Source organism: Leiobunum rupestre, chromosome 6, assembly GCF_980474605.1.
Source record: "Leiobunum rupestre chromosome 6, qqLeiRupe1.1.hap1, whole genome shotgun sequence".
Classification (NCBI taxonomy): domain Eukaryota; kingdom Metazoa; phylum Arthropoda; class Arachnida; order Opiliones; family Sclerosomatidae; genus Leiobunum; species Leiobunum rupestre.
In genome coordinates, this window is record NC_143389.1 from 22264022 (window position 1) to 22290006 (window position 25985).

The 25985-nt window shown below is 32.5% G+C and overlaps 1 protein-coding gene across 1 annotated transcript in view; it reads right to left on the reverse strand.

The window, feature by feature from the left end:
• Positions 1-6913: 6913 nt before the first annotated feature.
• LOC149940394 (carbonic anhydrase 2-like) overlaps positions 6914-25985 on the reverse strand; it is a 51077-nt gene continuing 32005 nt past the window's right edge. The window contains exons 3-8 of the mRNA XM_090179227.1: positions 14150-14218; positions 13675-13851; positions 13040-13188; positions 12112-12204; positions 11152-11385; positions 6914-7033 (exon numbers count right to left, since the gene is read on the reverse strand). Coding sequence (XP_090035353.1) covers positions 6914-7033; positions 11152-11385; positions 12112-12204; positions 13040-13188; positions 13675-13851; positions 14150-14218 — 842 coding nt within the window. The remainder of the gene's footprint in view (positions 7034-11151; positions 11386-12111; positions 12205-13039; positions 13189-13674; positions 13852-14149; positions 14219-25985) is intronic.

Consider the following 25985-nt stretch of genomic DNA (forward strand, 5'->3'; position numbering starts at 1 on the left):
CTTGGAGATGCCCCAGAAAAGCTCAACCTGAATTTCAACTATCTTTTTCAATAAACCTACATTTTTATTTGACAATGCAAATTTTTTTTAGAATGTGAGTCTCCGAAAACTGTATTAATTTGCATATTAATAGCATTAACAGCACTTGACACTATATTGTAGTTCATTTTAGCTCCTAAGCCTTGGTTGTTCAAACCGGTTTGTTTACTAAAAAATGGCCGTCGGTTTATCAGAAGTAAAGCTAATCGCGCGACGGCATAATCGGCATTTGAGATTCGATTACGTTAAATATTACATCAAATATGACGTCAAATATTACGAAGGGTACGGATGACGCAATATCTGTGAAACAAACCGTTAGTGAAGAAATAGAGCTATTGGCATACTTAAGAGTACTTATTATGTTACATATGGTATAACTTTAATAATTTTACGATTCAGTCACTAGCAATTTGCCGTGGAGGGTCACATTTTCCGTGTGAGACCAATAGGGAGTGTCTCCTCGTAATTTTCATGGTGATTTCGTAACCTTTAATGATTTATGTGTTTTTATTAATAACAGTATCTTTTGAAATGTTAATTGTATTAAACTTGGCAATTCTCAATTCAGTAATTTATGCAAAATACCCTTTCACGCCCTAAACAATCTCGCTAACCCCAAATGACAAAGATAGGCGAGAAGGGAGTACCATTGAAATTAATGTAGGCTAGGGCACTAGTGTTCCTTTAGTCTAGGAATAGCGACGTGAAGCTTCGTTAAGAAAAGACCCTACAGATTATCAGGTGCAGGTTTGCTAAGAAGGAAAAGTGATTAGGCGATACAATAGTTATGGTACTTCTATTATACTTCTTTGTCGTGTATCCTGCTTTGACCTAATACTCTTGGTTTTCTATGACTAAATATCGTTTGAACTACTTTATATGCAGTGGCATTAAAACAGTTTTCAATAGATTTAAACTCCTTGTTGAACCGATTTAAACCACATACACACTAGTTGTCGGTTTGAATATCAGTTTCGAACGTGGCTTGTTTACATTCATCATAATCTACTAATTTATTAAAAGCCGGCATTATGCGACATAGTTGTAAAGTAATTGTCACTTACCATTAGCAATATAAGCTTGTAAAGAACGTACTGTTTACGTTTGGCACATTTAGTCAACTAATCCAATATATCAAAATTGAACGAACAGTTAAAGGAAAACGCCTTATCATGGAAATAAAGCCCCTACGCTGTGAAAACATATTTTTAGAGTAAAGACAAACACGTGAAGAATTCAAATTAAAGCGTGTCTGTTAGTCTAGAACTCGAGGAACTTTCAGCGAAGCTATTCTAGAGGCTGGTGACCTCTATTGCATTAAATCTAAACTTCTTATAATCTTTAAAACATATTGTAAGCAGCTTAAAGTTAACCGACTAGAGGACGCCAGCCTCTTGATTAGCTTCGCTGAAAATTCCATGACTGGAATTAATTGAATGTCGTCACGTGTTTGTCTTTGCTTTAAAAATCCAATGCCGTAGCTTCAAGCATTTCAGTAGGTAATTTCTAGAAAATAATGTGGCAGTGCCGCATTGGATTCAAAGTTGGTGTTTGCCCATGGACACTGTATCTCTAACCGGACGGGAAAAGCTGTAGCTTCCACGAAACAAAATCACCTGACACCGCCACCGTCACTCTGTAAAGGGGGGAAGGATCAAGAATTTTGAAAGTTTCAGGCTGTCAAGGCCATATAATTCGTCACGTGGTCGACAAAAAGTTCCGTTTTAAATGTGGGTTTACATTTTTTCGAATGACCTTGACGGCCCTGCGAATCGAGTACGGCCGACTATTTCAGCTAATAGTAGGACGCAAACGGACAGTGATGGGGTACCTCTTTTAAGCTGCTTTACCCATCCGGTTAGAGATACAGTGTCCATGGTTTGCCTGTGTAGTTCTTCGGGGTCCTTCTTTATTTATCGACGGCCAACTTCAATCGCGCTTTAGCGGCCGCGTCAATCTCCTCGAATTTTATGTTAATTTGCGTGTGTGAATAATCCCGCTAAGGTGCTACGTACGACCAAAAAAACTATTATTGCCAAAGGCGGGGAATACAAGCGAAATCGCGGAAAAATGTTTTTTCTTCGGTTATCCAATTAAGCTATCTTTTCTCAATATATTTTTGTATAATTAATAATTTAAAAACATTTAGAGGTGCTTAGAGCGTTTTGATGTGTAAATAATGTCTAGAGCTCTCTCTCTATATTATATATATAATGTTCCGTATCTCTAATTAGTTTTAATTGTAACCCGGCCACCTTTTTCAGCCATTATAAGTCGCTAGATGGGTCATTCCACGTCAAGTCAACAACTCATGCAACCATGGGTCGGCCGAATCAAATGAAATTCTAACCACCTAAACTAGGGACAAAACCATGGGGAAATTGAAATTTTGGGTGTAATCGATGCAGCGGTTGCGTAACTAGCGCCTTGAAAAGTTCATTTTCGCACCCTCAAACATTTTAAATAATAAATTGAAGAATATTTCGATGATTACTATGAAACTCTCGATTTTAGGGTAACACATAGCGCTGATTTCGAAAACATAGATTATTATTTTCTAAATATTACAGTTTTATTAAACCAAGTTAAAACTTCGTGATTTTTATTCAACGGGGGGTCATTTTCGACGGCCAATTTCGTGATGAAGGCAAACTTCGATTTTGGATTTTAGACATTCATCAAAATGCTCTTAGCATAAGCTTTAATTTGATGTACTACACTTTATGTCTAAACGATTTCTAATAGGCGATATATTAGATCAAAGTCAGTAATAAATTCTCGAAATTTTCAAAAAGATTTTATTTCAAAAAATATAACACTCGATAAGACTAGTGCTTCCAACCGACTCCCAGATATCAGTTGCGATATCTGATCTGGGGGAAAAGAACAGATCAGATCGGTATCTATTTATTCGTTCTTTAGAAATAAAAATATGAAAACCTGCTAGAAATGTTACGGTTAGATAAATAAAAAAGTACTGTATCAAAATAACGATATGTGATATTGATTTACTGTTTAATTAACACTGATTCCTTTCCTAATTTCTAAATATTAATTTAATGTTTAATTAATACTGATTCCATTCCTAATTTCTAAATACTAATTTAATGTTTAATTAATACTAATTACATTCCTAATTTTAAAATATTAATTTAGTGTTTAATTAATACTAATTCCATTCTTAATTTTTATTTAATATTAGTTTAATTCTTAATCTTTATTTAATATTAGTTTAATTCTTAATTTTTATTTAATATTAATTCTATCCTTAATTTGTATTTAATAATAATTTAATTATTAATTTTAATTTCATATTAATTCTATTCTTAATTTGTATTTAATAATAATTGAATTCTCAATTTTTATTTCATATTAATTTAATTCTTGTAGCAATGTAGTAGAATCATGTAGGATGATTGTAGTAACCGTGGAGGTATTTTCTAAAATCACCACATACAATGAATGCTATGCTGCTCCTTGCATTACCCTCGCACATGCACAGTGGCTATTATGCCAAATGTTTCAGTGTTTGCGTGCTTGCTATATAAATTCAGTGTCTGTATTAATTGGTTCAAAGACTATTGGTGAATTTTTGCGTTAACGTAAGATGTTGTGTATATAAAAATGAACTAAAAAACAACTGGACTATAGTTATCACTAGATAACCCGTAGTGGCTATTCTTATCGCATCACTAGATCACGCGTCGTATAAATACGGCTGCACGATCTGGAACGGGGCAGTCGACCGAACGATCTATAAATGTTTACCTCGCCATTCATCATGTAAATAACTATTTCATGTATCATAAATCAACTACCTTTACTCTCGTAAATGTCATGCTGTAATTAGTTGGAACACAACAGATGTAATGCGATGCAATGTACTTCGATGTAATGCGATGCTATGCGATGTAATGAGATGCAATGTACTTCGATGTAATACGATGCTATGCTATGTAATGAGATGCAATTCGATGCGATGCTATGTAATGAGATGTAATGCGATGTGATGTGATTTAATGCGATGTAATGTAATGATATGTAATATAATGTAATGCGATGTAATGCGATTCGATGTAATTCAATGTGATGCGATGTAACGCGATGCGACGTAATGCTATGTGATGTAATGCGATGCGATGTAATTCAATGTGATGCGATGCGATGCGATGTAATGCGATGCGATGCGATGCGACGTAACGCGATGTAATGCGATGTGATGTAACGTGATGCGATGCAATGCTATACGATGTAATAAGATGTGATGTAATGCGATGCGATGCGATGCTATACGATGTAATGCGATGTGATGTAATGCGATGCGATGCGATGCAATTTTATGCGATGTAATGCGATGCGATGCAATGCAATGCTATGGGATGTAATGTGATGCGATGTAATGCGATGCGATGCAATGCTATGGGATGTAATGGGATGTGAGGTAATGCGATGTAATGCTATGCGATGTAATGCGATGTGATGCAATGCTATGGGATGTAATGTGATGCGATGTAATTCGATATGATGTAATGCGATACGATGCAATGCTATACGATGCGATGCAATGCTATGGGATGTAATGTGATGTAATGCGATGTAATTCGTTGTGATCCGATGCGATGCGATGTAATTCGATGCGATCCGATGCGATGTGATGTAATGCTACGTAATGCGATGCGATGTGATGTAATGCGAGGTAATGCTATCTAATGAGATGCGACGTAATGCTATGCGATGTTATGCGATGCAATGCTATGCGATGCGATGCAATGCTATGCGATGTAATGCCATGCGATGTAATGCGATGCGATGTAATGCGATGCAATGTAACGTAATGTAATGCGATGTAATGTAATGTACAATGATGAATTATAATGTAATATTATGTAAAATCAAATCAGATATCGCAACTGATATCTGGCAGTCGGTTGGAAGCAACAGTACTTTCTTATTTATCCAACCTTAACATTTCTACCAGGTTTTCATATTTTTATTTCTAAAGAACGAATAAATAGATACTGATCTGATCTGTTCTTTTCCCCCAGATCAGATATCGCAACTGATATCTGGGAGTCAGTTGGAAGCACTAGTCTTATCGAGTGTTATATTTTAATTTTTTGAAATAAAATCTTTTTGAAAATTTCGAGAATTTATTACTGACTTTGATCTAATATATCGCCTATTAGAAATCGTTTAGACATAAAGTTTGCCTTCATCACGAAATTGGCTGTCGAAAATTTGTGTTACCCTAAAATCGAGAGTTTCATAGTAATCATCGAAATATTCTTCAATTTATTATTTAAAATGTTTGAGGGTGCGAAAATGAACTTTTCAAGAGTTTGAAAAAGTGACTTATTTTCGAAAGGCTCTAGTTACGCAACCGCTGCATCGATTTCACCCAAAATTTTAATTTCCCCATGGTTTTATCCTTAGTTTAGGTGGTTTAAATTTCATTTGATTCGGCCGACCCATGGTTGCATGAGTTGTCAACTTGACGTGGAATGACCCAGATGACTTGAGCCTAAGGCGGTGCCATAGCTGATTATTATTATATTTTCTGTAATTTATTTACATTCAATAGTAACTTACTTTTACGTTTTTTTTGTTCTTATTGTTATTTTTCAAAATGGATGGTTACTTTTATAACGATTTAAATACATTATTTTTTCCAAATTGTATATCTAAAAAATTATTTTTTTTCTAAATTGTCATTAATCGGAAGCTCACAGCTTAACCGATCTTATTTTGCACACTCTTTATGATCTAAATAGAGAATAGAATTCCTACTTACAATTGTTAGTGATCTTCTAATGCAGTGGTTTTCAACCTTTATATTTCGCGGAACCCTTCGCTATCAGAAACAAAATCCGCGGAACCCTGAAAAATTAGGAATTAAATAATTTCCCGGGGGTCAGTGGGCCAAACTCCCAGTGTTTGCTCAACCATTTTTATAAATCAAAACGTTTAATTTTTCATATTGTTTTTTAATTATAAAAATAAATTATTTATATTAATAATATTTATAATTATTTATAAACAGAACTGCAGAATTATAAATGTTTAAATTAAAACCACTCAAATATCGAGTAGAATAGGCTAGATTATTAATTTGTTATTTGGGTTTTTAACCTTTTTATGTATTTGTTTAAATGTTTCCGCAGAACCCCGGGAGCCTTATCGCGGAACCCTATTTAAATTCCGAGTTTATCAACTTTCATGTGTCTCTTGTCTCTTTACCTAGTTTCGCGACAACAACATCCGCTAATAATGCACTTCCAGAAAAGAGCATGAATTGGTAAAAGTGTCTAGTTTAAGCCCTGATCCTTCGACAGTGCAGGAAAGAACTCCTCATAAGGGGAAATATAACTGAACATTAAATATTTGGTTACAAACGAAGTTCTTCCTATCTTGTCCTCAAGAGTGAAATATGGATTATGTAATCGTTATTTTTCGAAAACGTAGAAGAATCGAACCACAATAACCAGTAACAACGCGAATCAAATTAAACCCGCAAGAAATGTAGTAAAACAAACTTAAGTACAGAGAACCACAGCCGTAATCTAGCGATCGTAAAATAAAAGTAACATTTCTAATTAATCGCTATTTGGATGATTGTGACTCAGTTCAATTAGTAGATTCAATTTTGATTTGGAAACTGGAAGTGGAATTAGTCGAGGCTACTATGACTGCCTGACCATAAAGTGACTCACTGCTTAGTTACTTAGTAGTGAATCAAAGGAATAATACGAATTGAGCCCAACGGCGGAAAGCGCTTTTGATCATGATTTAATCATTCTAAACAATTTAATTTAGAACTTTTAATTGAATTCAAATTCATTATATTACATTTGGAATATAGTCATTAAACATGCTATTGTTTCTTCAGCTTCACCCATTCGATAGTTCTTCCATCAAGTGGCTGAACGGGACGGTCATTGTCAGACATATGCTCTTTTCCATCTTTCTTAACTAGTTTTCGAAACTGCTTTATCTGAAAAGTTGGTAATTTAAAGGTTATTTAGATGTCATGTAAAATTATTATATGTATTAATAAGTGGACTGCCGTAGTGGCTAAGGCTTTTACCCTCTGCAAAAGTGACTGGGTTTTTAGTAAATTTTTATAAAATACAAAATTTTCAAATTAATGATTTACAAATTTAAATTTTCTAACAAATTTATTGAGAAAGTAAATCTAGGTTTCTAATTTTATTTATTTCAAACTTTATTTTTGCATTGTTCGATTTTCTTCTTACAGTCCATAAAAATTAGCGATTTTACGTGACAAAGTTTTATTGAAACACTTTAAAAACCTCATTTGTTTGAAAAAAAGTAATAGAGTAGAAATTAAATAATTGTTTGGTACTTCTACATTTCACTTAAATTTAAAAAAGTTCAATTTCACCAAAACTTACGCGATTCCCAAACGGCGTCTTAGTTTTTACCTCTCCGAGGGGACAAAGTCCCCTAGGAGGGGTTATACAATCACCGTGTCTGTCTGTCTGTCTGTGTGTCTCTGTCTGTTTGTTTGTCTGCCCTGCGAACGCGTTTGCATTTTCCGTGCAAAGGTTAATCATTGCGTACGCAGTTTCTCGAAATCTCTGCGTTCGCAGTTTCTCGAAGGGTTGGCAAAACCACCGTGTGACGGTGAGCGTTAACGGATTTATTTGCGGTTTGGTTTGGATGGTGTTTTTTCGCTCACCGTCGTGACGGTTTGGTGTATTACGTTTTTGTAATGTTTATGCGTAAGTTGTGAATGTTGAGTTCGTGTTATGACGGTTGTGAGTGTTGAGTTTGTGTTTTGATGGTTGTGTATGTTGAGTCTGTTGTGTTTGTACGGGCGTTTTATCTCCAACTTCTTCTTAATGACTTTGGGACGGACCGAGTGCTGAGTGTAATGCTACCTCTCAACGTCCAATGGCAGGGTTTCCACCAATTGTACACGGTATTCGTCTTAGTATCAATTTGCGATTTATTAGCGCCGGCCGGGAATCGAACCCGGGTCTGCCTTGTGCAAAAGATTTACTCTAACCACTCAGCCACCAACGCTTGTTAAGTTACGGTGTTTTTCTAAAAAACAGCTTTGGCGAATGTCATTTACAAAGTTATAACGTTAGGTACTATAATTTATTCTACATCATTTTAAATATTTATAAATTATATTTATCTTATATTTAATGTAATATTTATAAATTATATTAATCTTATATTTAATGTAATATTTATAAATTATATTAATCTTATATTTAATGTAATATTTATAAATTATATTAATCTTATATTTAATGTTATATTTATAAATTATATTAATCTTATATTTAATGAAATATTTATAAATTATATTAATCTTATATTTAATGAAATATTAATAAATTATATTAATCTTATATTTAATGAAATATTTATAAATTATATTAATCTTATATTTAATTAAATATTTATAAATTATATTAATCTTATATTTAATTAAATATTTATAAATTATATTAATCTTATATTTAATTAAATATTTATAAATTATATTAATATTATATTTATAAATTATATTAATATTATATTTATAAATTATATTAATATTATATTTATAAATTATATTAATATTATATTTATAAATTATATTAATATTATATTTATAAATTATATTAATATTATATTTATAAATTATGTTAATATTATAATTATAAATTATGTTAATATTATAATTATAAATTATATTAATATTATATTTATAAATTATATTAATATTATATTTATAAATTATATTAATATTATATTTATAAATTATATTAATATTATATTTATAAATTATATTAATATTATATTTATAAATTATATTAATATTATATTTATAAATTATATTAATATTATAATTATAAATTATATTAATATTATATTTATAAATTATATTAATATTATATTTATAAATTATATTAATATTATATTTATAAATTATATTAATATTATATTTATAAATTATATTAATATTATAATTATAAATTATATGATTATTATATTTATAAATTATATGAATATTATATTTATAAATTATATGAATATTATATTTATAAATTATATGAATATTATATTTATAAATTATATTAATATTATATTTATAAATTATATTAATATTATATTTATAAATTATAATAATATTATATTTATAAATTATATTAATATTATATTTATGAATTATATTAATATTATATTTATAAATTATATTAATATTATATTTATATATTATATTAATATTATATTTATAAATTATATTAATATTATATTTATAAATTATATTTATAAATTATATTAATATTATATTTATAAATTATATTAATATTATATTTATAAATTATATTAATATTATATTTATAAATTATATTAATATTATATTTATAAATTATATTAATATTATATTTATAAATTATATTAATATTATATTTAATAAAATATCTGTGTATTTTACTTTATTTGATGGTGTTCAGGAATTGAACTTGGGTCACATCGTTACAATGCAGATAGTTTACCGCCGAGCCATTGACTTCCTTTAGGAATATAAAAAGTAAAGAAACCATTATGATAAGGCGGGTTTTTTACCTTTTAATAACGCTTAGAAAAAGGATAATTATTCAAAACTCCCGCGGAAACTATATAAAAGTAATAATATAGCGCCACCGTGTGGAGAACTATCAATCAAACCGGGTAAAAAATATAATCTCTTCAATTTTTCGAACTTTAGTCAAATCTTGACGGGACTAAAAAACATCAAATAAACGTATATAAAACCGTTGCCGTCAATATGGAAGATTAGTCTTTCTTAGTTCTTGGCGGTACAACAAACTACTACAGGACGGGGTCCTGGTGTCGGTCAAAAGTTATGAGGTAACTTTGCGGTTTTAATTAGTATGTTCGGTCTTCGGTCAAGGAAAGAGTTAAATTATGTTTCGCGTTTGGAACGTGAGCGAATGGACTTAAGTGTATGAACAGTGCGTGTTTAAGACTGAAAGTGTTAAAGTAATTGTGAATTAACTCAAGTCAGCTGTAAGATAAAATTGATTGTTTTTCTTTAATTGGAATAACCTAATTATACCCTTGAAATTATCAACTCAACCTGTGAGGCTAATTAAGTAGATTGGAAGATATTAGTAGCGAACAGCTCTCAGCTGTTAATTAAGACAAGAGTTTATAGTAAGGTAGTTTGAATTTAGTTAAAATTACTCAGTATAAGTTACGATATTTACTTAAGTGTAAGTGTGTTTTGGTTTATTTTTCAATCACGTTGAACTAAGACAAATCTAGTCTTAGACACTTGAGTACCAGTTCTGTACAATAACGTAAAAGGGATATATATTGTTGGGCTATTGATGAAAGTTAAATCTAGAACGTTACATAGACTGTTCTGAATAAAAATAAACATTTATAATTTTGCATAATTCTGGTTGCCATTTTATTTCTAATCACTCGCCCACAACATTAAAGTTCTGGCAATCCCGAATCAACTAAATTTGCAATATAACGGCGACGGGAAATTATTCTCGTAAATTTATCGCGCGGCCTTAGGGAATATTCTTTTAACAAAATTTCGATAAACTAACGTTTAATTAAAATCGGCCCAATTCCGTTAAGATTATAAACCAAAAAGCGGACGGTCGTTATAATACCCTCTGTAGCTATTTCTTTCATTAAAATTTGCTTTGTATTATATTCAACTGACAAACTTGTACTGTAAAAAGGGTGTAATTCAATTGAGCATTGTTATAGTACGTCTAACTCACTGTTGTAACTACTTAACTTATGATATTCTGAATAAATTAAAATCGGTCGTTTCGTCTCAATTATTCTAATTATAATTAAATTTTATACCGGGCGGGATAGAACTGGGATAACATTTTTAACAAATAACTCTAAATTGCGGAGATATATCTTTAAGGGTTATCTCGAGAAATTAATACCACTAGGGACAATTCTTCCGAGGATAGGTATATTTTGGCTTGCCAACTTGTTATATCTTGGAAAATATAAACCATTTCAAACCGAAATATATTTGGGTATTGTAAAGAGGCTATAAATTTCTTGTGTAAAATGGTTTAAAAAAAAATTATATTTCGCTCGTCTCACCTGTTCTTCCGACATAGTAACGTGATTGTGCAAAATAATCCAAGTAACACTTTCACTGCAAGATGGGGTTGTAAGGGATCCATTATAATGGTAATAATTTTGGATATTTGCGGGAATGAAGTCCTTCATTTCTTCCAAGTGCTTCATGTGCACTTTTGCTCTTCGTCCTCCTTTTTGGACCCTTTTCAATGTCTGAACGATCGGGCCCATCGCTGCGTTCCTTTTTTTGGATATCTGATAAAAACGATCAAACATAGAATGCAAATCAATCAGCAATTAAATTAATTTAACCAAATGAATATAACATACTTCAACGCTCTATATGTTAATATTGAAAAAAGTTAATTTTGGGTTTTCAAACATGTTTGGGGACCAGCTTTGAGCACGTTTTGATGAAGCACTTACTTTAACGGTGACATAATGCAAATGCGCTCTAATACAATGTTTCTTTTAAAAAGTGAGGGCAAGCCTAAGCTGATGTGACGAAGGTCATGCTATGGTTTAAGGTCTAATTATCACTCTTTCGATATCTTTCACCTTAATGCTTACACGTCAGACGTTATAGCAATTTATTTGTAAAACAACTAGAGTTTAAATTAGAAGCTCACCTGTCGAACAAAGTATTCTATTGTTAACCAAATCTAGCCACCGATGGCGCAACTACATTTAAAATACTCGTTTTGGAATATCTGAAGTGTAATACGTACAAAAAATATCGCACAGTTTTTACCAAAGTAAAGTGTACTACTTTCACAAGCAACCGTAAATCTATCTTATTTAATCGGAAACAACATGTTTCTATAAGGCTTGTGACGAAAAATGTATCTGTTCACTCCTAAATTTCATTACTCTCTGAAGACATTATAATGGAAACTCTTTTACATTTCTAGCATTGTACAGTTGTCTAAATGAACAAAATATAAGAGATAATGTCCAGTAACAGAAAAAAAAAGAACAAACCTGTCCCCAAACGGCTATCACCAAAAGTCCATCAGTTTGGTTCATAGCAATATTTTCATTCGCGTACTTGGTGTTGTAATGAACAAAATGACACTGGAAAAATTAATTTAAAATAAGTTTACATTATTTAACATAGAAACACTCAAATGTAATACCGGGTCAGTTAATGTTAAACAAAAAACGTATTTAAACTTAGCTTTACAGTGTACTTATAATCTTTGAATTTGAAATAATTCGCTGAAGTTATGGGAAATATTAAAAAAAATTATAAATTAAAATAAGTAATTGATACTCTTCCAAATGTAACATTCATCGAATTCTTTATTCCAAATATATATTTTTTAAGGTTACCGATTAAAATAAATTCGAGACTCCCTTTTTAAAATAAGTATTCGTTGGCCAAAACATTAGGGAATTAGGGATTCTCTATTAGGCACAGGTAAGGCCACCTTTTATTCTATTCAAATATTTAAGGTTATTGTCTAGCTTTTAAGTTTCATTTTGTTAGATTGTAAGGCTTTACAGTATTGTTAGAATTAATAAAGAAATAAAATAAAATCCAATTTATTTCTTTGGCAATCTTAAGCCAGTCTTGGTTATTTCGAATAAAGAATCCTAAAACCCCTAAACAAAATAATTTATAGTCACCGTAAAACTAAAAACCCCTGGACATTGGTCACATAATTTTGAAACCCCTAGACTTTGGTTTAGTTTAGTAGTAGTAGTTAAGCGTAGTTCGTCTGTCCACCAATAAGGCTTACCTTGATTGTAAAAATACATATTTTACACTACACATTTCACATTTTTCCTCATTTTAGGGTTATAATATTAATGTCAGTAATGAATTTTCAAATATTAAAACCATTTTAAAAATTACGTACATTAAACATTTGAGAGATATCGCTAAGGTCATGATGTTAAGGCTTACCTCGTAGGCAAACTTTTTTTTATTCAATGAATGTTCAGATCCTTTATTATCGCTTGAACCCCAATGGAAATGAAGTTGTAAGAATTTGTATACCGCTTTACCAACTGGTCCACCGGTCACACTCATTTCTTCGGGTATTGTGACTACAACTGATTAAAATTTTTAAAGAAGATTCAACGTATCTATATGTACAATTAGCATAATTGAAATAAATTATCTGTACATAATTTCTCAATAAGTAATGAGAAAATTACGTATTAAATATAAAGACAAATATTTCCTACGTTTTGGTTATTTTGTTTAAGAAATAGGTATTTAAACGGAAAAAGCCGAATATTTAAATTTAGAGCTGACCCCAAAATTAATGTAATGCTTGTTTCTAATCCCATAATTTTTTTCTTTTCATAAATTTGGTGAATACTGCACTGGTTGTCTACATTACCATCCCCCGTAAGTTTTATTTGTCAATATTACAACTCAAAGAAGTAAGTAACCAATAAAAATTAAAAATATCTTTATTTAGAAGTCTAAGTATCGCTTTCTTCTAAAAAAAAATATATTTTCCAAAATATGATTTTCGCTTTATTTAAAATTATTAAGATAGTTTTCGAAAGAAAGTATTTTTATTCGTTTACCTGTATGATCGTTATTGGTTATCACCATTCCTTTGGCTTTTTTATTATAACCCGAAATGACTAATTTCGGATAAACTCCTTCTTTCATGACAATTTTTCCTGGTGACGTGTCAATATTTACGGGTGATTGATGTTTACCGCCACAAGCGGCAACATGGCCTGTCCAAGATGCGACATCTACACCACGAATAACAACAATACAGTGAAATCTTTACCAGTTAAGTTTATTTATGCCAAAAAAAACAATCTAATATAGTAAATTTTAAATAAAATAATTCAATATTTAATATTTATAATGTAGATGCACGAAAAATAAATATTTAAAACTATTAATTGCAGGGTATTTCCTTCAATATATTTTATATTTATATTAATATTCATAGCCTGTAAATAAGGTTTTCACTGATGTGGTATAAACAAAATATAATTGTCGGTCGGTAAATGTTACCCTGACTCTATTTATTAAATGACATACCTGAGTAACTGAATTCCCAAGCTTCACTTTGATCACCTTCGATGTCAGTAGCACCAAACAAAGTAGAAACTAAATCAAAATAAATTGATCAACTATAAGCTAAAGTTTTATAATAATGAAAAGGGAAAATGCAATATGGCAAACATTAAACCCCAAATCTGCTATGAATTGTTGGTTACCATTTTTATTTTACTAAGATTATTATATAATAATAAGATTACAGAAGTTAAAAGGATTTTATGTTTTAAAGTTGTTTTAAAATATTTAGGACTTTAATCTTAGTCGACTAGAGGCTTTGAATGTATCTAATTTTGAAGGATTAGAAACCTGAGGTAGTTACTTTTCTAGAACTCAAGACTTGATTCAAAGAACCAAAATGCTCAAAATGTTTCCAAAACATGTAACCAATCATTTGTTACCATTTTATTTTCAAATAATAATTACCCTATTCGTACTATTTTATTGAAAATTCGTGGTGTTGAAGACATTGCTGGGAAAGTTAGGTCTATTTCACGGAAGATGGTAGTAGGGGAATTGTCCTGCTTTGCATAAATTCCATCCGACATCTCCTCCTCTTTTTTAAAAACTCGATTGAGTGAGAGCTTTAGGCGCATTTTGAAGCGCCGTGTGTTTTGTATAATGGAAGCCTTTACCTCTTTTACTTGTATCTTATTGTGATAGCGAGACTGCTTGGAGATTTTCTCTAATTTAAAAGGATGGTGCAACGTCAGGTCAAGGATAATTTTTCGAACTGAACAAAATAAGCCCGTTTCAAGTGTACGGTCACTCAGATATGGGCCACCATTTTATTATTTTCTTATAAATAATGTAGAGAACGTCAAAAGCATGTTTGCGAGCTGCAGCTGCAACATGAAACCCCAATTAGTCAACCATTGAAGTCTCGAAGCTGGAGCGAAATAATACTAATAATTATTAAGTACCGAACTTTAAACAATATGAAACAGCGAGAAAGGAGCATCGGGTATCGTATCGCTACCTTGGCCACGTTAGTCGTTCATTAAAGTACTGAAAATCGTTTGAATCATTCTTATTACAATTTATCATTCAGATAAAATTATAACTGAGAATAAACTCGAACAAACTTTGTCACCATATTTTAAAATATTAATTGTCAGGATAAAAGTTGTGAATTTGGATTTTGTTAGCCGCCAATAACTGTTGGTGTTTCATTTCTTTCAAAAATATGACCCTTAGGCTAATTTTAGATATTAAAGCAGTACATTATCATTTTCATTTTATTTATTTCATTTTAAAGTATAAGACTACATGTTTATTAGTATTTTAGTTTGTGTGTTTAATGTTTATTTTATTGTCGTGTACTATGTTTTATATAAATAAATAAATAGATAAATAAAGGGTAGGGCGAGTCAAACACTTAAAAAGTGACCTCTCATCAATGTTTTGGTTCGTTGGAAAATTTAAAAAAAAAATTCGCCAAAATCAGTGCATCTGAAAACTGAAATCAGTGCGCGGGATAAATAGCTGGTACACCTGCCCAACTCAGTGCGCCGCACTTTCTTTGAACTAAACCGCCCAATCAGTGTGCTGGAAAAAACAACACAACGGGATAAAAGTTTGTTAATATTGCAATAAAGCTTAAGAAAAAAGTCTTAAGAATTAACACGCATCAATGAATTGTTAAAAGTGAAGTTGGTTAGGAAACAGCATGAGCTGCTGCGACCAATTGATAATTATCCTCGGAAAAAAAGAAGCCAGTGCTCAAGATCGAAGATCTACTGGTCAAGCTTCAACAGAAAATATCCTAAACGCCGACATCATCTCCTACTCCGTCGCTGGGACCGTTCTCGAGAAGGAAACGATGGACTATTAAAGAAAGATCACAGTAGTGATGCTTTATCACCAAAAAAAGATCCGAATCGTCCCAATCAACCGTCATTTCAAACGCTGATGGAACAACCATTATCCGCCACACTGATGAACTAAAACCATCCGCGATGCAATTACTCAAATTCAGAGGATATATCTGAGTGGGTCGGTTTTGGTCGAAAACTTCGTTGGACAAAAAAGAAGGTTTGGTTTTTTCTCTTGTGAAGCCAGAGAATAAATTTCTAGCACGAAGGCTTCACTGGAAAGTTGTGATGGAGAAAATATGATCGGGTGGATCTTGTTATTCACGCTCATAGTAAGCAAGAAATAAAATTAAAAATGTCTGGGAGTTGCTCTTTCCTGAAGTGCATGAAAGACCCTTTAAAGGGCTCCCTAACTTGCGGGGGGGGGGTAGAATTTAGTAATTTCAAACAATATTTCTGCCGCTAGAGTTATTCTATTAGTAACTGTATTTTCCCTGTGTTTTTAGTATAACACGAGCCTAGTATAGGCAAGAGTAAGACTACTGTGACCAGCACATTTTCCGCCACCGCCGCCGTTGGCTTGTAACGGCATAGAGAGATAGATAATAGATAGGCGGTGAGGGAGTGGGGAGTACGTTGCGAAAATAGGAGAGGACGGGTGCGGACCGGTATAGTAGGCTTTTCATTCGCTTGGAGCACAGGTATATAAATTTCTGACCACATTCTAAGCCATGATGAATAAGCCATAAAGCCATCCTCAAAATTATTTTTAAAATTTCTTAGTTTCAGTTGTATATCACAAATAATTGTAGAACTGTTTTGCAACTACTCGTAATTTTTGATTGGGTAGTATAAACTCCATCCATGGTCAGTGATTGTTTAGGTGCTTCATATTGAATTTGTTTACGTGTTTAATGTGCGTTATAAATGACCATTGGCATGGTAATATCTCGTAGTCATTTAGCATACCGTTAGCTCTTAGTCGTTTTATAAATGACAGCGGTTAGTGCGGCGTACTAAGAAATATAAATCGCGAGTACCCTGAAAAATACTGAAATAACTCGTCAAAACAACCCCTTAAAATTTAGAGGCGCTCCAAATCTAAACAGCGCGTTAGCATCCGCTTTAAGCACCACTGTTGAAACTAACACGGTATATTGCATTTCTTTGCGAAGAAAACACGCAAGCTAATATTAATGGCAAGCAATTCACCCATAAAAACAAAAGAAGAACCTTAAGCGATCAAAATAGGTTCCAAATATGTCTGCGTTTAAATCACCAAGCTAAGGACTGAATGTGAAAATTTAAATTCAGCAAAATGTGCCGTAAGCTCCACAACAAGATAATAATAAAAACAATCAGCTAGTATTATACCCAAGGCACCACCCTAGGCCTAAGATAATCACGTGAATCGCGCACACCTAAAGCAAAAGAACCCTCAACAAATTCGTGTGACAAAGAAATACACATTCAGTCAACACCAGTCAAATGTGGTAAAACCATACTCCTACAAACGACAAAAATCAGATGCTTATTGGACAACGGAAGCCAAGCCAGCTAAATAAAAGAAGAGATATCGTACCGCTTAAAACTTCCGGTTGTCGGAAAACAACACGTTCAGATCGGATAACTCGGAAACTAATTCCCAAAAGACTCTCTCCACATCAAAAAATTAAGATTATCGACTTAAAAGTCCCCTACGTCTGCAGAGCCACCACTATGGCAAGCAGAGAGAAAATCGAAGAGTTCACGAAAAAGGGTGGAATTCACTTCGCAGACGGAGCAAGCTCAACCAGCGCGACTAGCATTGACATCAAGCCTCTCAAAGGTAGAGACTATTAAAGATTTGAATAAAAGCAGGTAGCGTTGGAAACACTTTTTGTTTAGGCGATTCAAGGACCCAACGAGCATCACGCCAGCAATCTACAATCCAACTTCATCACCGTCTCTAAAATCAGTGTGACGGAAGTCAACGATGACTTAGGTGGTGCCTTGGGTATTAGCCTAGCTGATAATTGATAATAATAATAATTAACTAACTCTCAAATCCTTCTGGAATCTCTAAACTTTACGGATAAACCAGGATGATGATCAAACCCTGCTGGGTAACGAAATCATGCAGAGCAGAGGTTCATAAAAAAGTACAATTTATGGATGGTCGTTACCAGGTTAATCTGCACTGTGCAACGTGGAAAGAAATTCCTCCCAATTACATCAGCGTCGCAACAAAACGTTTGAAATATCTCGTAAAATGTTTAAGAGATGATAACACACCCTATCACAAGAAATATATAGGCATAGACGTGGCATTTTACTATCTACCTCATCAAAAAGTGCGTCGTTTCGATGCGTCGTCAAGCACTCCACGAAGAATTATATGTCGATGACTTTCTAAGCGCTTGGAAGAATATCGAAGAAGCTCTATAACTAGCTAAATAAGCTTCAAATATCTTAAACCTAAGAAAATGGTTACAAACTCAGCCGAGCTAAATGAAAGGTTTGGAAACAAAGCCGTGGCCAGAATCTTTCAGTTGAGGGGGCCCAGAAAGTGCATAAGGTGGCACCCATTAAAATCGATTTCCTAAGACCTTTGATGCTAAGACTACTTTAATATGAGCTTAAGGTCCACACGGGCCATACTGGCGTTTGACATGGATGAAAATGGTTAAAATAGATTCAATTTATATAAAATGCAAATCGAAGTTGAATGTCCAATCACATTAGTTTGGTCTTTATTTCTTTGTATTTATCCATACTTGTACTTACAATGACTTGATTAATCATATGCGAGCCGATAGCGTAACTAAAATGGTGTAAGCTGAAAAAAAATGAGAACCTTCTATAGTTCTGAACCGTAGAACGTCACTACACGGCAAGGGGTGGCCACGCTTGATTTGAAATAGTAAATTTCTTTGCCTTTATGTTTCAATGATCTGTCACCGACGTCACAATTTTAAGAAGTTGTTTTTTATGTCCTCGGACTATATTTGCTCTGAATTTTGCCGTAGCCAAGCAAATGTATATTTGATAAATTTTTTAGCATTCTTTATAACGCCTGAGGCGCTAATCGCATGTTTTAGGCACGTCGCCATCAGACCCTGTCACTTTCATCTCGTCTCTTATTTGAATGCTTTAAAAAGGGCTGCGCGAGCACACCTATATTAGCGTCTCTAGCAGCCTTGACTACACGGAGATAATTAAGTGACATAAGCCGCAGTTAGTATATTGCGTAAAGCTGAATAAACGTTGACACCGTACAATAGACGTCCGTACTACGGAAAATGAACCTTAGTATAGTGCAATCAATATTTGTACTTGATTACGTGACAGATTATAGTTTCTGCTACAGCTAAAATTTCAACTTCAAATGGTGGAAGTTATACTAAATAGTAAAGCAAGGTACATGAAAGTAAATAACATAATTTAGACAGTTGGACTTAGCTAAATATAATATATGAATAGGATTTTTTTGATTTTATTTGCTTACTTCTAGGGGCACAATGATATTTTTAAGGGGGCACAGAGACTTTTTGAGGGGGCAATATGGGGCACTATTTGATTTTTTGAGATGGCCCAAATTATTATTGAGGGGATAAGGGCCTGCGATTGTCATATAAGTGACCCTTCTAGACCTAATTGCTGAAGAGTTATGTGGAATACGGCAGCAGCGGCCTCGGCATCAGTAACAATGCAAGACAGTCGTAGCGGTAGCAGTCACTGACTGACCTAGATTGGACAAATTAATGGACTCAACCAATACAGTTCCATAAACAAGTCGCTTTGAATCACTGCCCACATATACAGATTGATCCCAAACGCCAAAAAAAAATAAAAATTAATCCACGTAAAGGACATCGAACCAGTCAACGCTGACGAACAGTTCAAGGCCGAAATAAAATAGATTAAATGCGTCCAAGAACAGGACTTCCTGGAAGAAATATAAGCCCGGAAGGAAATTTAAAGAACATCCAAAATCGCCAGGTATAAACAATTAAATAGTAGATCAACACGGATTAATCTATCTCGGAGGTCGTCTTCAAGAAGCGAGTCTGAGATTCGAAGAAAAACACGCAGTGCTGTTAAACCACAGACATCGATTCTCTCAACTCACAGCGGGGGATTACTGTAACTATAACAATTAATCTAACGTGAAAGAGCTATTGGAATTTCAGCTCGCCAGCGGGACAGAGAGTTAGTAATGAAATGTATCGTCTGCTGAAGACTAACCGTCAAACCAGGCGATGTTGACACCGCACCACAACCACGAATCGACCAATCGGAGCCTTACAAAATCATAGGGTTTGTTTGTACACCTGCACAGTAACGCGAGCCCTTCATTTGGAAATTGTACCAACGCTCTTAAGCTACAATTTTTTACTCTTCTTTCGGAGAATGATCTCGAGATGGGCATTTCCAAGCGAAGTTTACACGGACAACGCACTAGAGGCTGTGAACTGATGTAATTGGCCAATAGGAAGTTTAAAAAATAAACACCGAGAAAATAATTTAGAAAGTACTTGTGCTGCGGCATCGACATTTTTAAGATAAATTCATAAAATATCTTAGGCTATTAAAATTTGCTTGACCATGAACCATGTCTTTAAGGTCATTCGAAATATATCACGAAAGCTATTAGAAGAGGAAGGTCATTATCAATTCTAAAAGTGTTCGCCATCACATTTTAGGTTCAAATTATTTCAACCGATCTAACTTGAGCTTAAATTAAATAAATTTGTATTTTGATAATTAGTCATTAAACATTTTTATTTATGACCTTCTTGTTTTTATTTCATTAGCTTCCTATTGACCAATTTCCATCGGTTCAAAGCCACTTGGACATAAAATACAATGGCACACACTTTTATATTTGAAACCGAGTCTCTAATCAAACGGTTCTCGAGATAGATTTAAAGTGGCCTTGAGGACATGTTTCAAAGTGATTGAGTTTTTTTTATAATCTAATGACTTTTCAGTTATTAGCCACGGATCATATTTTAGTGGACACGTTGTATTTTTACTAGTATCAGGAGACATGACTAGGAGTTGACAGCGGTTGCCGCGGTGAATGGACCCCGGCGTCGTGGACCCAAAAACCCGTTTTTCCCAATAATTCCCGCTTTCTACCCACCCCTCGAATTTTCTCTCTGGCGTTTTCTTTTTTTCTCGGCCGACGCGTAGATACTATACTATCAACAATTCGCCCTCTGGGAGAAAAAAAACCCTTCTCGCGGGCTCACGCTGAAGCGGCTCTACAACCCAGTCAGAACTGGTTTTTTCTTCAGCGGTAGTTCCCACAATCCTCGCTAGAGAGCGTCACTAAAATATTTCATCTCGGTCCGTCTCCGAGACTGGAGATACCACGGTTTGAAGGGTAAAAGTTTAAGAAGGGAAAGACACGTTTTTCGTTAACAGCGCGAGTTGGCAAAAGCGCCCGGCTTTGAACTCCTAGTCATGTTTCCTGCTAGTATGTGATTAGTCTACTGAATGTTTATGTTTAAACTTTAAAGTTATTCGATGGGTAACAAAATATTGAACTTCGTTTTGGTGGGAAATAAAATAATATAATATAATTTAATATAATATAATATAATATATAAAATGTAAAATATTTAATATTTTTAAAGTTTATTAGGTAAATCAGGTAAAAAACGTATTGGCATTTCATATCTATTAAAAAATTGTTAGGAACAAAATATTAAAAGAAGTAAAACCGGGTTTCCACAAACGCTTGTAGCTTGTAAAATTCGGCTTGAGCGAGAAAAATCTAAGATAAACGCTCCCGCTACAATCATTTACGTTTCGATGATCGCATGAACTTTGTCTTGAGCCTCGAGCTTGCGAAATTGGATTGGTACAAGTTTCTAGAGTCGATCAAATTCAACAAGTTATTTCCACGCCCAAGCCAAATTTTCGCTCTTCGCGTTTTATCACTTAACTGCAGTCAGCCAATGGGGTACTAGTGGAAAATCGTAGTGCAATAACACAATCCCCGATGTCGACATGGGTCACGTAGAGGGTTAATTTAGATTAATGAAAATGAACAAATATATTTTCTTAAAATCTCTGAAGCCGAAACGAATCGAGACACATGTGGTCCTTATTCCGAAATTCTTAAATAAAATTAATTCAACGGAAATAGATATTTCTCAAGCTATTCATTTTCAAGCTACAAGCGTTCGTGAAAACGGACCTCACATTACTTGTACTTTAAATAAAACCTAAGATATTTGGTATAGAATTTTCTAGACGACGGTAAAATTTAAAGAAAAGTGTAAAAAATTAGAAATCTTTTGAGCAACCAGCAATTTTAATGTCCCTACTAAGTACATTAATTAAGATAGGGAATAATATTAGTATAATTCTGGCTGGAAATTAAAATTATATTAAATGGTTTAATTACTTTTAAAGGTTTACCGAATACTTTAAAACTAAAAATGAAAATGGCATAAAAAATTGTAATTTAAGTAACAAAATATTTAAGAAGCCCCATAATTGTTCTAGCCTTTAAGTATCCCTGCTAATTGTATTGGAGTGTATAAACGTAACATACAAAGAAACACATAATTAAAATGGGTAAAATGTTAATTTTTTTGGTTACCTTGAACATGTTTAAGAAAATAATACTGAAAACTTTCAAAAGTGTCTCACAATACAATCTTTATAATATTTCGAGGTGCCTTGCTTTAATATTGGTAAAAAACAAGTTTTATAAAAATTTCAAATAGGTTAAAAAACGGAAAGTCTTAGGATTTATTGAGTTAAAAACATTCAAAGACTTAGGAGCACTTGTAAGAAATATATAAAAATTTAAAATACATTTTTGTAATAAATTCAATATTTAAAATAGGTTAATAGTTAATAATTATTTTAGGATTGATCCCATATTTTCGAATTTTGTTTGATAATATATTTCAAAAGAGTGATAAAAAGGTGTAAAAAACAATTTCTTTACACACTTTACTCTTTAAAAACTTAAATTATAAAGCTTCTACTTATAAAGCATATACTTAACAATTTTCAGATTTCGTGGAATTCTTTGGCCAACGGATTTGAGATAATTGGTTGCAATAAGGGTCTCAACCATAATTGAAATTAGCATCTTTGGCTAGGAAGTGTTTAAATGTTTTTATCTTGGTAAATAGGAACAAAGATAAGTAACCTTTACACGTTAGCACTGGTCATAGTTTACCTCTTTGATTGCTGAAAAAGTAATATGAAATGGGTGACATTTTCAAAACATCTGAATTTTTATGTTATCGATTTCAATTTCTAAATCTTTGAAATCGTTAACGAAAGTCAATGAAAGCGAAAAGATTGAAGTAGACCGTCTATTATTGGAAATCGGGGACAATAGTACAATTAAAGTGAAATACACAGAGCTTGTAGAATTGATAGCATAAAAATATAGAGTGACTAATATTTAATATATTCTGAAGAATTTTTTTGAATCTGAAACCGATTGTGGAAATCCTATGAATCCACAATGTTAATGCAATTATAATAGATTTTTCAGTTAAAACTTGATATGAATTAATTATTGTAAAGCTTAATACGCGACGTTTCGCATTATTTTCAATATGATTTCAGAATTTTTTTATTCTTTGTTGAATCTTTAATTAATTGACTGCGAAAGGTTTCGGATTTCGCCAGTACTTAATAGCTTTTGTTGAATTTCACAACCAAATTTTGTAAACAGGTTTTTCATCATTTAATTAATTATTTAATATGTTATGACCAGTAGTATATTGATAATTATTAGTCGTAAAATTGTCCGTTATTATTTCCGCAGATTTTTATTTCAACTTATTAAGCATTCACTTAAAGGAACTTAAATAAACACTTACCACAAAACGATAGAATGAAAAAGTGAAAATGCAATACAATATTCTTCATGTTTTACAATCCTCGAAGAAATGTCGAGTTCAGTGCGAATTAAATTTCTTAGTAGCTTTTTATACGTTGAAATAACTGATAGCTAAATAGCGTTTTCGACAATTGAGATATGGTTTATATTTAAACAGACATAGCGCAAACTGTTCGTGCTTAACTCGCATCAACCAACGGATTAATTACTATTTCACGTTTCTGGCGCAAATATTTAGACTCAAAGAAAAAAGTGTTCTCTTGTATTGGGACTTTGTCGTATGCCTACGTTGCCAGGTTGTTAATTATTCCAAAGTATATGGAAAAAGATTTTCTGGCTTAGATGGCTTTTCAAAGACCAAAGCCGCCTTCAATTTCTTATAGGTAATTAGCATACATTCAAATTGAATTTTAGAAAAAAAATTAATGTACACTAATCTTTGGTACTATAAGTAAGAAAAATGCTTCCGGTTCTAATTATAGCGTTGAGTGTGTTTAATAAAGTTTCAATAATTATATTTCAACGGATATTACTATTTTAAATATTTTCTGGGCCCAGAAGTACTATTTTAAAGGTGAAAAAATATATATTTATAATATAACTTTCCATAACGGGCCCTTTTTATTACGAATTTGATGTAAAAGATGTACTAGAAGTTTTATAAATAATACCGTATATCTGATTTTGCTCTGACTTTAATACATTTGTTTTTAAATTTTCAGGGTATACGTTTGACCATAAGAGTATAATATCAAAATAAGTGTGGCACTTACTTTTCATCACATAGTTTTCCAAAAAATTATTTTTTGGCCTGTAGGTGGTAGACGAAAACTTTCAATGATAAAGTTGTAGAGTATATTTGAAAAAGTACTATTTAAGTTGGTTCAGCAAAAAATTATTAAATTTGAGATTCACTTAAAATATCCCTGCATTAAATTTCCTAAGCATATAGTAATTTTTTTTTTGCATTCTGTAATTAAAATAAGACCACAACTAGAGCTTAAATAATAATTCTTCATCTGGGTGAAATAAAATTAACCTTGCCACCGAATTTCACTGTGTCGCTCTTCGGATCTGTTAAGAAATGGTTTTCAGCGAAATGAAAGAACGTCCCAAAAAATTAATCCATTGTGTATTGACGTTTTGCTAAATGATTTTCGTTAGGTTTGCAGATAGTTCTTTTATTCTTTAGTGTATCGTTTTCGGTGAAAACCCTTATGCAGTATGTAAAATTTTGCAGATTCGTGTTGCGATATAATAATATAACAATTAAAATGTTTTATTAATAATTTTAAATCTATAGATAATGATGATAATAATAATAATCAGCTAAGCTAATACCCATGGCATCTAGCGACTTAAATTTTATCATAATTTAAGAATTAAATTTCTGCCGATCAATAGTGTTACCTGAAAATATTTACATATCTTATAACGGCAACCACGACTCCCATTTGAGCTTTCTCAAATACCACTTTTTATCAATAAACAGTTATGGTTAGTGGTTCCAATTTCTATCTGAAAAGGTATATCTGGTATCTGGTTCTTCTACACTTGTTGTAAACAGATAACCGAGCAGATAAAAAAACTTCGTCCGCCTTTATTTTATTTGCTCATATAAAATCTGTTAGTCTTATCTGAATATTTTAACTGGTTAGTTTTTATTTTAAAAATACCTATAATCAAACCAGTTATCTGCTACAGATTATAGAATAATATTATAAGTAAATGAATATTTTTAGAGAAAGGCTCTAGCTTAGTATAGCTCAGGGTGCACAAACTTAATGACAGGAGCTTTATTTGTAGTTCAGTTGCTATACCTACTCGTTGGGCCATGATAGAACTCCTTCCTAGGACCCTACACAACCTTCCATAACCCTTTATCAAATTACATAAAAAAAACATGTGACAGCATGAGTTCACTCACGAGGAGTCTACCAGAGGTGTAAATCACCGATTTTGATGAAACTCGGGGTAATGTAGACCTTGGAAACATGAATTTTCACCAAGGGGAAAGTTACGCGGGGCTTCCGTTTTGCTATGGCAACCAAAAATGTTTTTGACAACTTAAATTGGGATTTTCTCGGTTTTACAGGGGTAACCTGTGAAAACTTTTGAAAACTCAAAAAAAAATTAAAAA